Source organism: Muntiacus reevesi, chromosome 13 (assembly GCF_963930625.1).
Source record: "Muntiacus reevesi chromosome 13, mMunRee1.1, whole genome shotgun sequence".
In the NCBI taxonomy this organism is placed as follows: Eukaryota; Metazoa; Chordata; class Mammalia; order Artiodactyla; family Cervidae; genus Muntiacus; species Muntiacus reevesi.
In genome coordinates, this window is record NC_089261.1 from 57,502,264 (window position 1) to 57,515,973 (window position 13,710).

General features: G+C 33.2%; 1 protein-coding gene across 1 annotated transcript in view; it reads left to right on the forward strand.

Moving 5' to 3' along the window:
• The window catches only part of ABCE1 (ATP binding cassette subfamily E member 1), a 29,852-nt gene extending 16,539 nt beyond the window's left edge, over positions 1–13,313 (forward strand). The window contains exons 10-18 of the mRNA XM_065903874.1: positions 2,544–2,665; positions 5,408–5,629; positions 6,576–6,635; positions 6,727–6,785; positions 8,191–8,301; positions 8,386–8,528; positions 8,640–8,762; positions 10,267–10,378; positions 11,879–13,313. Coding sequence (XP_065759946.1) covers positions 2,544–2,665; positions 5,408–5,629; positions 6,576–6,635; positions 6,727–6,785; positions 8,191–8,301; positions 8,386–8,528; positions 8,640–8,762; positions 10,267–10,378; positions 11,879–11,926 — 1,000 coding nt within the window. The 3' untranslated portion in view covers positions 11,927–13,313. The remainder of the gene's footprint in view (positions 1–2,543; positions 2,666–5,407; positions 5,630–6,575; positions 6,636–6,726; positions 6,786–8,190; positions 8,302–8,385; positions 8,529–8,639; positions 8,763–10,266; positions 10,379–11,878) is intronic.
• The last annotated feature ends 397 nt before the right edge of the window (positions 13,314–13,710 follow it).

Consider the following 13,710-nt stretch of genomic DNA (forward strand, 5'->3'; position numbering starts at 1 on the left):
TTTAGGATCTGTAAATTAAAGAATACATAAGCAGAGAAATAAAAGGATAATAATTTAAAACCAGGTGACATGTATTCAGTCAAGTCACTACTTTTTCGTTATGAGAGGGCAGTACATAGTGGTAAAAGGGATAACATACCAAAACAGATTTGATTGACAAAGTGAAGAAAATGATGGTTAGATGTTTTCTCAGTTGTGCTGGGTCTTGATTTCATAGGCATAGGGTCAAAATAATCTCTTTGTAGTGATAGAGTTGATAATAAAAAGTTTCAGGAAGTATGTCTGCATTCTGAAATTCTATGATGTGTCAAGGTACCCATTCAGTCTTTAATGCTATAAAAAGATTTTGAAGATCATATCTTCCAGGAAACAAGAAATAGAGGATGAAATAGAGGAAGAGTAATGCAAGAGGAAGATTAAAAATCCAACAGATAACCCAAAATTAAGTGTAGGGTATAAATTTTCACAGCATAGATTTCTCATTATGCTATAGATTATTGTTCCAAACCCTCTGAAAATAGAGTGAGTCTTCTAAATACTTTTTAATAACATTTTGGACTTCTGCATAAGATTCATATGAAAGTAGGGAAAGCAGGAGGTGTGACTTATTTTTTTTCTTTTCAAAAGTACATTAAAAACCACTAGATAAAACTATGCTGCCATATACTGGGCCTTGAAAATTTCAGTAGTAAAAAAGCAGAGAATTATTCCAAGTAATGAAACATTGCCAGTAAAGATACCAAGGCAGGATAAGTATTGGCTCACTTGGGTGATCTGCCATTTTTATTGATGCCTACCACTGTTCAACAGTGGGGGAAAGTTATTTATTTGCACATTAAGAAGGGTGATTCTGCTGGAGGTGGAATTTGAGGTGAAGTTACGTAGGACTTCAGCAGATGAGGATTTTAGGCAGGAGACCCTTTGGATCATAGAGTAGCCCTTAGACACACAGAGATAGAAGAGTAGATTATTCAGGAAACAAAGATCCATTTTTCAGTATATTCTATATACAAATGTAATAAAAAAATTTACAGATACTGTTGTTCAACTCAAGATTTTTTGACTTTACGGTGTTGTGAAAGCAGTACATGTTCAGTAGAACGATGCTTCAGAGTTTGCTATTTTCTTGGTCTGGTGGTGCTGAGCAACAGCAGCAAGCCGCAGCTTTCAGTCAGCCACATGTTTAGAGGACAGACAGCTGGTACCTTTACAACCATTCTGTTTCTCACTTTCACTATAGTATTCAACACATTACACGAGATAGTCAACACTTTATTTTAAAATAGGCATTATATAAGTGTTCTGAACACATTTCAGGTAGGCTAGGCTAAGTATGGTGTTTGTTAGATTAGGTTGAGTATGATGGATTTATCAGAGTGTAACTTTATAAATTGAATACCTGTAGTGGCTATAGTTTTGGAAGGTCTTAACGTCTAAGGATGTTAAATTTGTTTCATCTGGAACTAAGAGCCTTATCTGGGGCCCTGAAGAAAAAAATGAGATTTGTTAAAAGCATATAGCAATCGTAAATGGAAATATGACACCCTGAATTAGAATCTCAATAGAGAAAGAAAACAATGAATTAGACATGCTTGGCAATTTAAATAGTATATCATTGTGAATCAAATTGAGTCAGGTTTTATGGGAGTAATGATTTCGTTAAATGATTAAATGATTTCATTAAAATAAAAATATGGCTGGTTTTTGTACAGAAAGCTGATAAATTAAGTTGGAATGTGGATTTGCAGGCCATTGCTTTTTGAAAATCTTAAACCAAGTTGAATAGGAATGAAATACTGCATAAAAGCTTTCTGACTATTATTTATTTGCCTGATAGTTTCTACTAGAAGTACTTTTTTCTTACTAATTAAAAAGTCATGTCCTATTCTATCCCATTTATTAAGTGCTCCAGTACCCACACTAACCTGTTTCCTTCCTGACTTTCATAGGTTTTTATCACCTGTAAAACATTTTGCTACATAGTCTTTTTGGTATTGTTTCATATCAATTCCTAGTCTCCACAGCTAATATCAAAGTTCTCAGGTTGAGGATTATGTCATATTCTCTATGCATCCCCTACTACAACTATATTGCAACTAGTGTGGGATAGGACAAATAGAAGGGTTTAGTACATAAATTGAATAGCATAGTAAACAGTTTAGGTCTATTATAATTATATAAGTATTTCTGCTTTGTAAAGTTTAAAAATGCTTTTAAACATTTTTAGTTAAGCATTTAGTAAAAAGTTTTTTTTATTAGCAAAACATTTATTTTATATATTCATAAACTTTCATGTTAACTTTTTTCTTTTAGTTTAGGAAAACAATTTGAAATATGAACATTGATTAGAGTCTTATTCCAAGAAAACATTTTATAACTTGCTTAATGTGGTTTTTACAGTTAACTTTTTTTAATGTATTTATCTTCCTAAAATTTCCACTATAGTTTTTTTAAAGCTATGTAAATGTTTTGATTATAATTAAATATAATTTTAATTATATGTTATATTACATTTTTAAATAAAAATCTATATTGATTTTCAGATATATCATTGTGGTGGAGCATGATCTAAGTGTATTAGACTATCTCTCTGACTTCATCTGCTGTTTATATGGCGTACCAAGTGCTTATGGTGTTGTCACTATGCCTTTTAGTGTAAGAGAAGGTAACTTGAAAAACTTTTCACAATGCTCTTTCAAATTAATGCTTAGAAAATGTATTGTTGATACTAAGTAAAGTATTGCTGTCATATTACTTATCCAAAACTCTGGCCTTATGAAATTTAATCTCACCATAGAATATACATATATAAGGTTATATATGCCAGTTGTTAAACATAACCTATTTCTTTTTGGAGAAGTTTTTGTTGTGGCTAAAAATATTCTATCAGTTTCACTATTTATTTGCTATACTAAAATGTTCATTTATATTTTGGCCTCTGTGGCATCCCTATATTATTAGTTATCTTCAGCTTTATCTTTGACAGGCCATTACCGGTAGGAAAACTCTTAAAATTTGTTTAGTGCTCATCTTTTTTTCATGTTTCAAATTTATCTTTAATCTGTATCCTAAGTTTGTGGAACTAAGGTTATCCAAAAGTCTAATAAAATAGTTAAATATATTATAGTCTGGTGAGTGACTAAAATTCTAATACAACAGCTCAGTATGTGTATTTTCACTTATCCCTACTACTTGCAGGAAAGAGGGACTGTCTCTCTTTTCCATGTGTTTTCCCTACCTAAGCAAGTTAGGCAAAAGTAAAAACTAGCCTACCACTAAGTGGCTCCTGAAGCAAAATCAGTGCACTCTCCACCTGGTATGCCTTCTTCCTTTTAATTTCTTTCCTGTTTTTCTTCACAGCTTCCTCACTCCTATTTTTAGTTTTTATGTTTCTTCTCTCCAGCTATGCCTTAAACTGATAATCTAGACATGAAAGGTCTCCTTAGTCTATATCTTGAAAATCTGCCATATTCTATAAGAATAATTATTCATGTAGCCTTACAATTCCCTCAGTTGGACAGACTTTTCTTTTTTTAAAGCTATAAAAAGGATATAAATAGTTTAAGATGTGGGAAAGGACTTACTATCCCTTATCTACCTATATATTTGAGGTAGATACTATCCATCTATTGAGAAAATATATTTTAAGAAAAAACTTGTGAGATTGCCCAGTTTTTTTACCAGTAGTCTTAAGAGATGATAGCAGAAGCAATTACTGTTTTATTCTCCTCAGTTAGCAACTAATATCAGAACATCTACTTTGTGTCTAAAGTATTAAGTTCTAGAATCATATTGATAATAACAACATAGATACCTGGCAGTCACTTTTCATAATTCTAGTTAGAGAAAAGTGAAAGTCACTCAGTCATGTCCGCCTCTTTGCAACCCCATGAACTATACGTATACAGTACATGGAATCCTAGAGGCCAGAATACTGGAGTGGGTAGTCTTCCCAATCCAGGGATCAAACCCCGGTCTCCCACATTGCAGGTGGATTCTTTACCAGCTGAGCCACAAGGGAAGCCCTGAAAGTGAAAGTCTCTAAGTCGTGTCTGACTCTGTGACCCATGGTTGCTAATTCTATATAACTATATAATTCTAGTCATAGATGCCATATCTAAAGCATATGCTAGGAAATAGTTCCTGGTGAGGTTTTAATGTACCCTATCCGTAAAAACTATTGAACTAACAAACTGCACTTAATCTTTCTGCTTTCCTTTAATATGCTGAAATTAACACCTTATATGTAAAAGCTCTTTATGAACTATAAAGGAATTTTAGCTTGAACTCATTTTTAAATTAAAAGGAGAAACATTGCAGTTGGAGTGTATAAAGCTGATGTGTTAATTTTTTTTTGCACGAAGTCACTTCTCTGAGCTTTGGTTTTCTTAACCTAATGGATTGGTCAGTTGTACTAAATGGCCACTTAGGTTCCTTTGAGTTTATATTTTATTTAATGTTTGGCTTTAAGTTTTTAACCTCACGTTATTCTTAACGTGAATTCTTAATTCTTAAATGGCTTAAGATTAAAAATGCTAATTTGGGCAGAATAAATGGATCTGTTGATTTGTTCTGTCAGTATATATTTATTAAGCACCTGTGTTCTAGACTGAGAAGGCTTAGATTTGGTTCTTAATTGCAAATGAAATGAATAGCATCCTAGACTTTCTTTCAAGACCTTCTGAAACTTCAACTACTGTTCTTCTGGTACACATAGTAAACACAAAAGCAGATATTTTGTTTCCCAGATAACCCGCTTTTCCATTTCTGTGCATTTGCCATTGTGGTTCTTAACAACTTGAGTATGGAGGGATTTTCATGTGCCAGTATGTTAGTTTTTGTTTGGTTATTAAAATCTGTTTAGATTATGTTGTTTGCACAATGAAGCCAGGAAAAGTTCACTGAAGTTCTTAAAAATCTGCAAAGCTAATCTGAAAACAAATGCAATAAATCATAAATTCAGCATATGGTTATGTCTCACGTGAAAGTGAATACTTATAACTTAAATTCTTAACTATTTTATTTCATTTTATATCAGTCTGTGAAAATACTCCATTTTACTTGTCCTTTTTTAAAGAAAAATTACAATTTTTTATTTTAAAATACAGAATAAATGGCATCAGAGCCTTTCACATAAAATCTGATGGAAAAAGTCTTATAAAAATCACATAATAATGAAAAGATGTGCTTTGTGTATGTCTTGTATATATAGGCATGTATGTGTGCGTGAGTTAAACTTGGTATTAGGTATGTGAAACGCCATGTCGCACTGCTTGCTATGTAAATCTATGTATAGATTACTCACAAGAAAGCCCAGGATTTGGTTTTTATATGATAATTTATTGCTGTGGGAAAAGTTTAGTCTTTAATTGATCTTTGCTAATCTGTTTCAATAACTTTCCAATAGGCATAAACATTTTTTTGGATGGCTACGTTCCAACAGAAAACTTGAGATTCAGAGATGCGTCACTTGTTTTTAAAGTGGCTGAGACAGCAAATGAAGAAGAAGTTAAAAAGATGTGTATGTATAAATACCCTGGAATGAAGAAAAAGATGGGAGAGTTTGAGTTAGCGATTGTAGCTGGAGAGTTTACAGATTCTGAAATCATGGTGATGTTGGGGGAAAATGGTAAGTTTCCCTTATTCTGTGATATTTGAAAGTTGATTCTGTTTATCCAGTAACTGAGTTTTAATTACTTTGAAAAATTTGACTCAGTTATTTTATAGGTCTGGGAACTAGGTTGAATTCCTATATTTCTCAGTGTGGTTCACATTTTGTGGCACCGTATGGTTTAATTTGTCATTTAATCAAGTTTATCCTTCTTGTTTTGTTAACCTTCAGTGAGAACTAGATCTTTTTCTAAGCTGGTTTTTCTATGTATATATTGATACAGATGACATTTATTCATCCTAGAAACTGACCAGAAAGGAAAGAATTGGTAATTCTAAAGCAGTCTAGTTTAAAATGTTTTCCTTGCAACTTTGTAAATAGTTATATTACTGACATTTTTAAATAATAGGTTATTGTCATAGTTAGGAGATGATTCTGAGTGCTGCTGATTTTGAGATGATTATGAGCTGATTTTGAGATGATTTTGGAATTTTATGCTTACAACTTACAAAACTGGAAGAAAAAAACTTTCTGAAGATTGTTGCAGTATATCAGTCTTTAGTTAATGTTAGTCTTTAGCTTGGTTGCAATTAAATATTTCATGTTAAATGGCCTTTGTGATGACGGTGTCAGTCATAACAGTTATTGTCCTGTTTTAACAATAAATTGTGTTCATTGATACTTTAACTAAAAAAGTCTTTCAAGAACTAACCCAAGACTTTATAGATCCTTTTATTAAAATGGCAATTATAAACTTTAAATAGTATGTATTCCTCCTAATGAATTTAGAATGACACTTGAGAGGTGGATCATGAAAGTTCAAGTAATTTTCTATATAGCCTTCAGAGTTCTGTAGTGTCAGCATATTTTTTCAAAGCTAGTTTTCCAGTTACAACCCAGTAATACATAGTGATTTATTCTAAATGTGAAACATTTTTCAAATCAATTTGTTTTGTGTTGCCAGGTACTGGTAAAACAACATTTATCAGAATGCTTGCTGGAAGGCTTAAACCTGATGAAGGAGGTACTGTTGTCTTTTTTTACTCTTTTCCATGTAGTAGACTCTAAAGATCTGAGCGGTTTTCAGTGTCTTACTTATGTGCATTATTTTGCAGGGGAAGTTCCAGTTCTAAACGTCAGTTATAAGCCACAGAAAATCAGTCCCAAATCAACCGTGAGTTATACTGGTATTTTTTTTTTATTATTATTAAAGAAGAGTTTATATGTGTATATACCTAGAGCATTACTCTTAAACTGTATCAGAATGTTTCTCCAAATCAGTTTCTGTCCAGGGCCCCCCAAGTTGCTCAGTGGTAAAGAATCCACCTGCCAATGCAGGAAACAAGGGTTTGATCCCTGGGTGGGGAAGATTCCTGGAGAAGGAAATGGCAACCCTCTCCAGTATTCTTGCCTGGCAAATCCCATGGACAGAGGAGCCTAGTGGGCTCCAGTCCATGGATGGGGTCACAAAGAGTTGGGCATGACTGAGCAACTGAGCGCACACACACAGGTGTAATAAGGTGGCTAAGGAAGATACTAAGACTACTATAGTCCTTAATTTCATTTCCACTACTGGGAAAACTATTTTAAGTCTGTTTGGCATCTTTTTCCAAAATAAATCTTCAAAAACCTAATGTGTTTGGCGGTGCAAATGACATCAGGAAAGTGAAAGGCTACCCACAAGACTGGAGAAACTGTTTGCAAATTATATATCTAATGAGGTACTCACATCCAGAATATATAAAGAACTCCTAAAACTCGATTTTTAACTGCACAAAGAATATGAATAGACATTTTTCCAAAGAAAGGAAACAAATGGCCAATAAGCATATGAAAAGATGCTCAGCATTGTTAGTCATAAGGGAAATGCAAATTAAAGCCACACTGAGACACCACATCACACCCACTAAAATGACTTCAATCAGACAAGAACAGGTATTGCTGAGGATACAGAGAAATTTGAACCTCGTAGATTGCTGGTAGGAATGAAAAACAGTAGAGCCACTGTTATTCAACCATAAAAAGAAGACACTGATATATATTACGATATGGATGAGACTTAAAACATTGTGAAATTAACTTCCTTTGATTTCTGCAGGTGTGGTAATGAACTTATTTATTAACTTCAGTACCTCAATACTCATATTGAAAATATTTATGATGACTTGGCTTACATTAAAAATTTCATCATTGATGTTCTCTATAAACTTAGCTTTTTAATTGCTCAAGACATCTTATGTTCATCCCTGTCATACTGTTGCACATTTTGTGTTACCTCCCAGATTGCCTAAGATTACTTGATACACATATTGACCTTTAGAAGTATTCCTCGTCTAATGATTTCTCCATTGAAGCAGTCATTTATTTCTTTCAGATTTTAAGATTATTGTTTTATTTTTTTTACTTGGACATGATGGTTTTTAAGGAAACATGCCCTAGCTGATAGATAAGTGTCAAAATACTATGGATATCTGTTGGCAACAAATTGTTACACTTTTGCTGTGTGGCTTAACTTTGTCAAGGTGCATAATCAGAGTAGTTTTGTACTGAAAATTTGAATACTTTTCTCTTAAAAACAGGGAAGTGTTCGCCAGCTACTACATGAAAAGATCAGAGATGCTTACACTCATCCACAGTTTGTGACTGATGTAATGAAGCCTCTGCAAATTGAAAACATCATCGATCAAGAGGTACTCTTAAAATAATTTTTGTTGTTTTATCATTTTAAATGGTGGATATCTCTACATGGTTTACTGAACTTCTTCTGCAAATAGGTGCAGACATTATCTGGTGGTGAATTGCAGCGAGTAGCATTAGCTCTTTGTTTGGGCAAACCTGCTGATGTCTATTTAATTGATGAACCATCCGCATATTTGGATTCCGAGCAAAGATTGATGGCTGCTCGAGTTGTCAAACGGTAATATCCCACTCATAAAACTATTACATATGATCATGTGTACTAGGTGCTTAATATACCATTTGAATATTTGATGATACAGAACTAAGATTTCAAAATCATGTGTTTTAGTTTCATACTCCATGCTAAGAAGACGGCCTTTGTTGTGGAACATGACTTCATCATGGCCACCTATCTAGCAGATCGAGTCATTGTTTTTGATGGTGTTCCATCCAAGAACACAGTTGCAAACAGGTAAAATATTTCCTAAACCATTCAACCTGATTATAAGTTCCAGCACTTTTCCAATCAGCATATAAACAATAGTCATACTATTTTAAATTTTAATAAGGAAAACTCTTGAAGTGATTTTGTAACTCCCAAGATTATTCATATACCATCTTGGATGACACTGATTAGAACAGTGGGTTTTAGACTGTGGTATAGCACTGACCCAGGGGAATAAGGATGCAGAGCTTTGGGCCCCTCACCTTCCCTTTCTGGTTATGTTTTGTCTGCTTCATTATTTGGGTACGTGATTTGCCCAGTTTACAATGTTAGTGGTAAAGCTTACTGTCCCCTGAATATCTGGTATAAATGTACAGCCGAGTTTAAAATGAATGATTTTACCTCTCCTCTTTTTTCTTTCATTTCTCCTTATTGGCTTGATAGAGAGCACTTGAAATATAAAGAAGCCTAACTTTCACAGTTAATGAGAAAGTTTTTTTTAATGAGAAATTTATTATGCTTTTAGTGCTTAAATCTTACTAGGTTGAACTATATGAAATTACAGATATTCAACCATTTGACCTATAAAAACAATAAGTTCATGTGATTACAACGCAATATTTCCTGATTTAGGGAGGAATGGATTTGCTGTTTGAATAATTCATCCAAGAAATAAAAGTACTTAAGTAAACTTCTTAAAATTTTTTTTTTAATTTAAAATTGTCAATTATTGAAAATAATGTACTTTGTTAGGGAAATTTCTTAGACTATGTGAAAAGAAAAGTGAAAGTGTTAATTGTTCAGCTATGTCCAACTCTGCGATCCCATGGACTGTAGCTTGCCGGTCTCCTTTGTCCATGGGATTCTCCAGACAGAATACTGGAGTAGGTAGCTATTCCTTTCTCCAGGGGATCTTCCCAACCCAGGGATCGAACCCAGGTCTTCCCCATTGCAGGTGGATTCTTTACCATCTGAGCCACCAGGGAAGCCTTCAAATAATGATCCTCCCTTTGTATTTAAAAAATACTTGAAATGTTCCACAAGTATGATATGATTTAGGATGATTTTAGTAGTAGTTTAGGTGAGAAAAAATGATTAGTATAGAAATAGTATGGAAATTTTGAAAGAAATTATTACTAAAAATCATTATGTTGTACATAGTCTTTTTAGCGCCAAATTTCTAACATAATTGTACCTTCTCTGTTAAATTTTCTTCTCCCCTAAAAGTCTTAAGATTTGAAATTCTGCAATCACCTATTTTTCTAAAGTAGTACTTTTGGCTAAATGTTTTTTTCCATACCAGAAACATTTTAAACTGTATTTATTTTGCACAAAAATACAGCCAAATTATTGAAGCAAAGACATTTTTGAATATAGATTTATAATATACTGTGATTATATTATTATTGAGATGATTTATGATTGAGGAATTAGAGGAAACAGTTCTTAATATTCTTCTTTCTAAAAAGCAATTAAATTGGGGGAAGGGTAAAAATCAATTGTAATTGATAGATTCTATTTTTCACCCTAGTCCTCAAACCCTTTTGGCTGGCATGAATAAATTTTTGTCTCAGCTTGAAATTACATTCAGAAGAGATCCAAACAACTATAGACCAAGAATCAACAAACTCAATTCAATTAAGGTATGTAAAAAAGTTGTCTCAAATCACAGATAATTTCTCAGTGTAAATAGTTGAAAAGTATGTTTTGAATTGAAGAGTATGTCATTAAAATTCTGTCATTTCCTCCGTTCTAAGATTCATGTTTTCGCGTTTGGTCTCTGATGGCGCACGTCAGTCGGGAAGGCAGCACTTGTGATAGAGCTGCACTGCTGCGTTACCTGTTTGAGTCACACCCATTGTACCACTTGTGTTGAGGGTACTTGGCACTTAAAGTGTTTTCAGGGAAATTACACTTGAAATAGAGAAGTTTTTACAGTTTTTTAATGCATTTTTTGTGCTTACATAAGAACATGATTAAAATGTATATTTTGAGAGTCTAAATAGTCTTCTTCAGTGAACATTAAATTCTAAACAATGAAACAAAAAATTTGGTTAAATCTGCCATCTTTTAATCAGCAGTTTTATTTCCTTTGTGGTATATATAGTAATTATGCACCCTATACTTGATTTAAATATGGTTTTTAGAAAGCAGTCATTTCTTCCTCACCCAAAGAAAAGTGAAAACTAAAATAGCGTTTCTGTGTTTCTAGTATGCCTGCAATGAATGCATCCTTAAAGCAGGGCTTCTGTTTCATGGCACTCTAGCCATCGCCCTTTCATATTTTACTCCCCTAGCTTTGCTACTAAAGTGTGAGCCCTTGGAAAGCAAGAGGCACAGTGCATATCACTTATTCTTAAGCACCTAACACAGTGTCTGGATGCCTTTAGCCTTCACTGTAATATTTTATTTATAAATGTTTATTCTCTAGCCAAGATAATGAAATTTAAAACTGAATAGTTCCTTAGTTTTGAAAAGTGAATTAAGCAGAAGAAAGGAACTAAATTTTAGAGCACTTTCATAAGAATCTCTTCTGAAGCCTTAGCCTTTGTGTTGCCATTTTCTTGGGTAGAGATTCAGTTCAGTCCCCAGGTACGCTTATTCAGGATAGTCTCTGTATCAATTCATCTTAGACAATCACACCTGAGTTCTGATAAGGGAGCTGCTAGGCAGATAGGTAGATGGATCATTACTGGCCAGTCTGCAAATGGTACTGGGAAAAATTATTTTTATATGCATTCTGTATACTAGGCAGTTCCCAAACTGACACGGTTACATTTTTATCAGGAGCTTAAAGTTAAAAGGATGAAAATGGAATTTAATAGTTTTTTTAGAAACAGAATTTTGTATAGCAAAATTTTGAATGTGTAAAGTATTTTATGTAAAGGAATTTTGTGTGAGGTGTGCACCGAGGAAGCTGTCTTTGGTAGGTAGTGGAGGTGGGTAGCAGAGTAGTAACCTTGTCTTTGAGCCGTGGGATGAGGAATTTCCAGAAGCAGCTGGTGAGTGCAGAGGAGATTGTGTGATGCTGCTGGAAGCACTGGTAGTACTGTGGGAACCCAACCGTGGCATACCAGAGAATGGTGTTGATTTCTGTTGCATCTGTGTTTGTTGATTTCTGTTTGCTTCTCTTTGTTTTTTAGGATGTAGAACAAAAGAAGAGTGGAAACTACTTTTTCTTGGATGATTAAAGTGAATCTGAGAATATTGATAAGCCATTTATTAAGAGAAACATTTATTGGAATTTTTGTCATATAAAATTTAAATCAGGTTTTATACACCACATGCTCTAGAGCTTGAAGTATAATTTACTTACTGTAACATCAAAAGCCAGTTGTGTTGCAAATGGTAGTCTGAATACAGAAAATGCCACTTTTCTGATCTTGATGATAGAACCCTTTTTGTGCATAACAGTGTAAAATGAAGACATTTCAAGCATACAAATTACCTCCAGGTTTCCATAATGTATAGAAAGATTTTCAGTAGGTTTATTATATATTCATGTACTAAATGCTGAGCAGTGTCTCCCCTTTTAAAAATCTTGAAAAAGGTTTCTGCACTTACATGGTTTGCCAAATATGCCATTATAATGAAACTGCCCTTATTTTAAAATCCAGTTGATGACTTCATTGATTAAATTTGATAAATAAACATCAGGATTATATTTATTTGTTTTCAGTCTTTGCATTAAATTGTCAGTATGTTTAAACTTTCAAAGGAAGATTACTGCAGAACACTGCTGCTGGAAACAGACTATACCAACTTTAGCATCGTTTACAATGCTTTTGGTGCTTATAAATATCTTGAGCAAAAAAAAAATCATTTCAACACACCCTCCTCTTCCCCACCCAAAAAAAAAAAACCTAACTTGATTCTGAATTAGATGTACCATTCCGTAAGATTCTATACTCTGTTATTCTCAAGGTAATGTCATTCTTTAAACATACCTTTGTGTAATCACTGATGAAGATTTAGGAAAAAGTATTTTAAAGAATGTCTGTTTCCCTTAAAAGTACAGTACAGGCTCAAAAATCTTTATAGAGTTGGTCCCTAAGCATGTATTGTGTTTTTAAACTTCCACAGATTTCTGATGGACAACCAAGGACTGTGAGCCACTCTCCTAAAGGCAACAATACCACCAAGGAGTCCCCAGTCCCCAGATAGCAATACAAAGTATGCCTTGGTACCAAATATATTTATTTCTAGGTTTTGAATATAGAGGATATTATCTAAATCTTTGACTTTTTTTTTTTTCTAGATAGTATGTAGCAGGAGTTCTAAAAACTGATCTAGATTTCTTGAACAGTGGCATACCTGTAGTGTGAAACCACTTTCAAGTATACTTCCGCCTAATGCCCTGAACTGGGACTAACTCTACAAGTGGGAAAGGAGTTTAGGACATAGAAAAGCTTTTAGAGCTCCCTGTAAACTACAGAAGCTTTAATTAATATGCAAACAGTTGGTGGAAAGTGGTTTAACCAAGACCCATTAGGCCTTTTAAAAAATTAATTTATGTGAGTAATCTATGTTTGTTGTGAAAATTTCAAATATACAGAAATAAATGGAATAAAGAATTAATGATTTCCCTTCATTTTACCCTCCCAGAGGTTATCAGTGTTTGTTTAATAATATATATCCTTTCATGCTTTTTAACTAAGTGTGAATATGTAAAGAGTTTGCTTTGTACATAAATGGGATTATATTAAAATAAGTAGTGCCTATTTTTAAGGATAGGTTAAACTTGTAAATGATTATTCAAATATATTGAATAAAATAAGACAAAAGCTATTTTTATTTACTTATTCTGTACTATGTCCTTAAAAATATTTTTGATATAAGAGCCCAGTTCTTTCTACTTATTACTGACATAGAATATGTATCAATTTATTGTTTTTCACATAAATGAAAATTTTAAAAAGGAATTCGATGTTACTTAAAATTTTGTACCGCAATAGAAAAGGACTTAAAATATTAA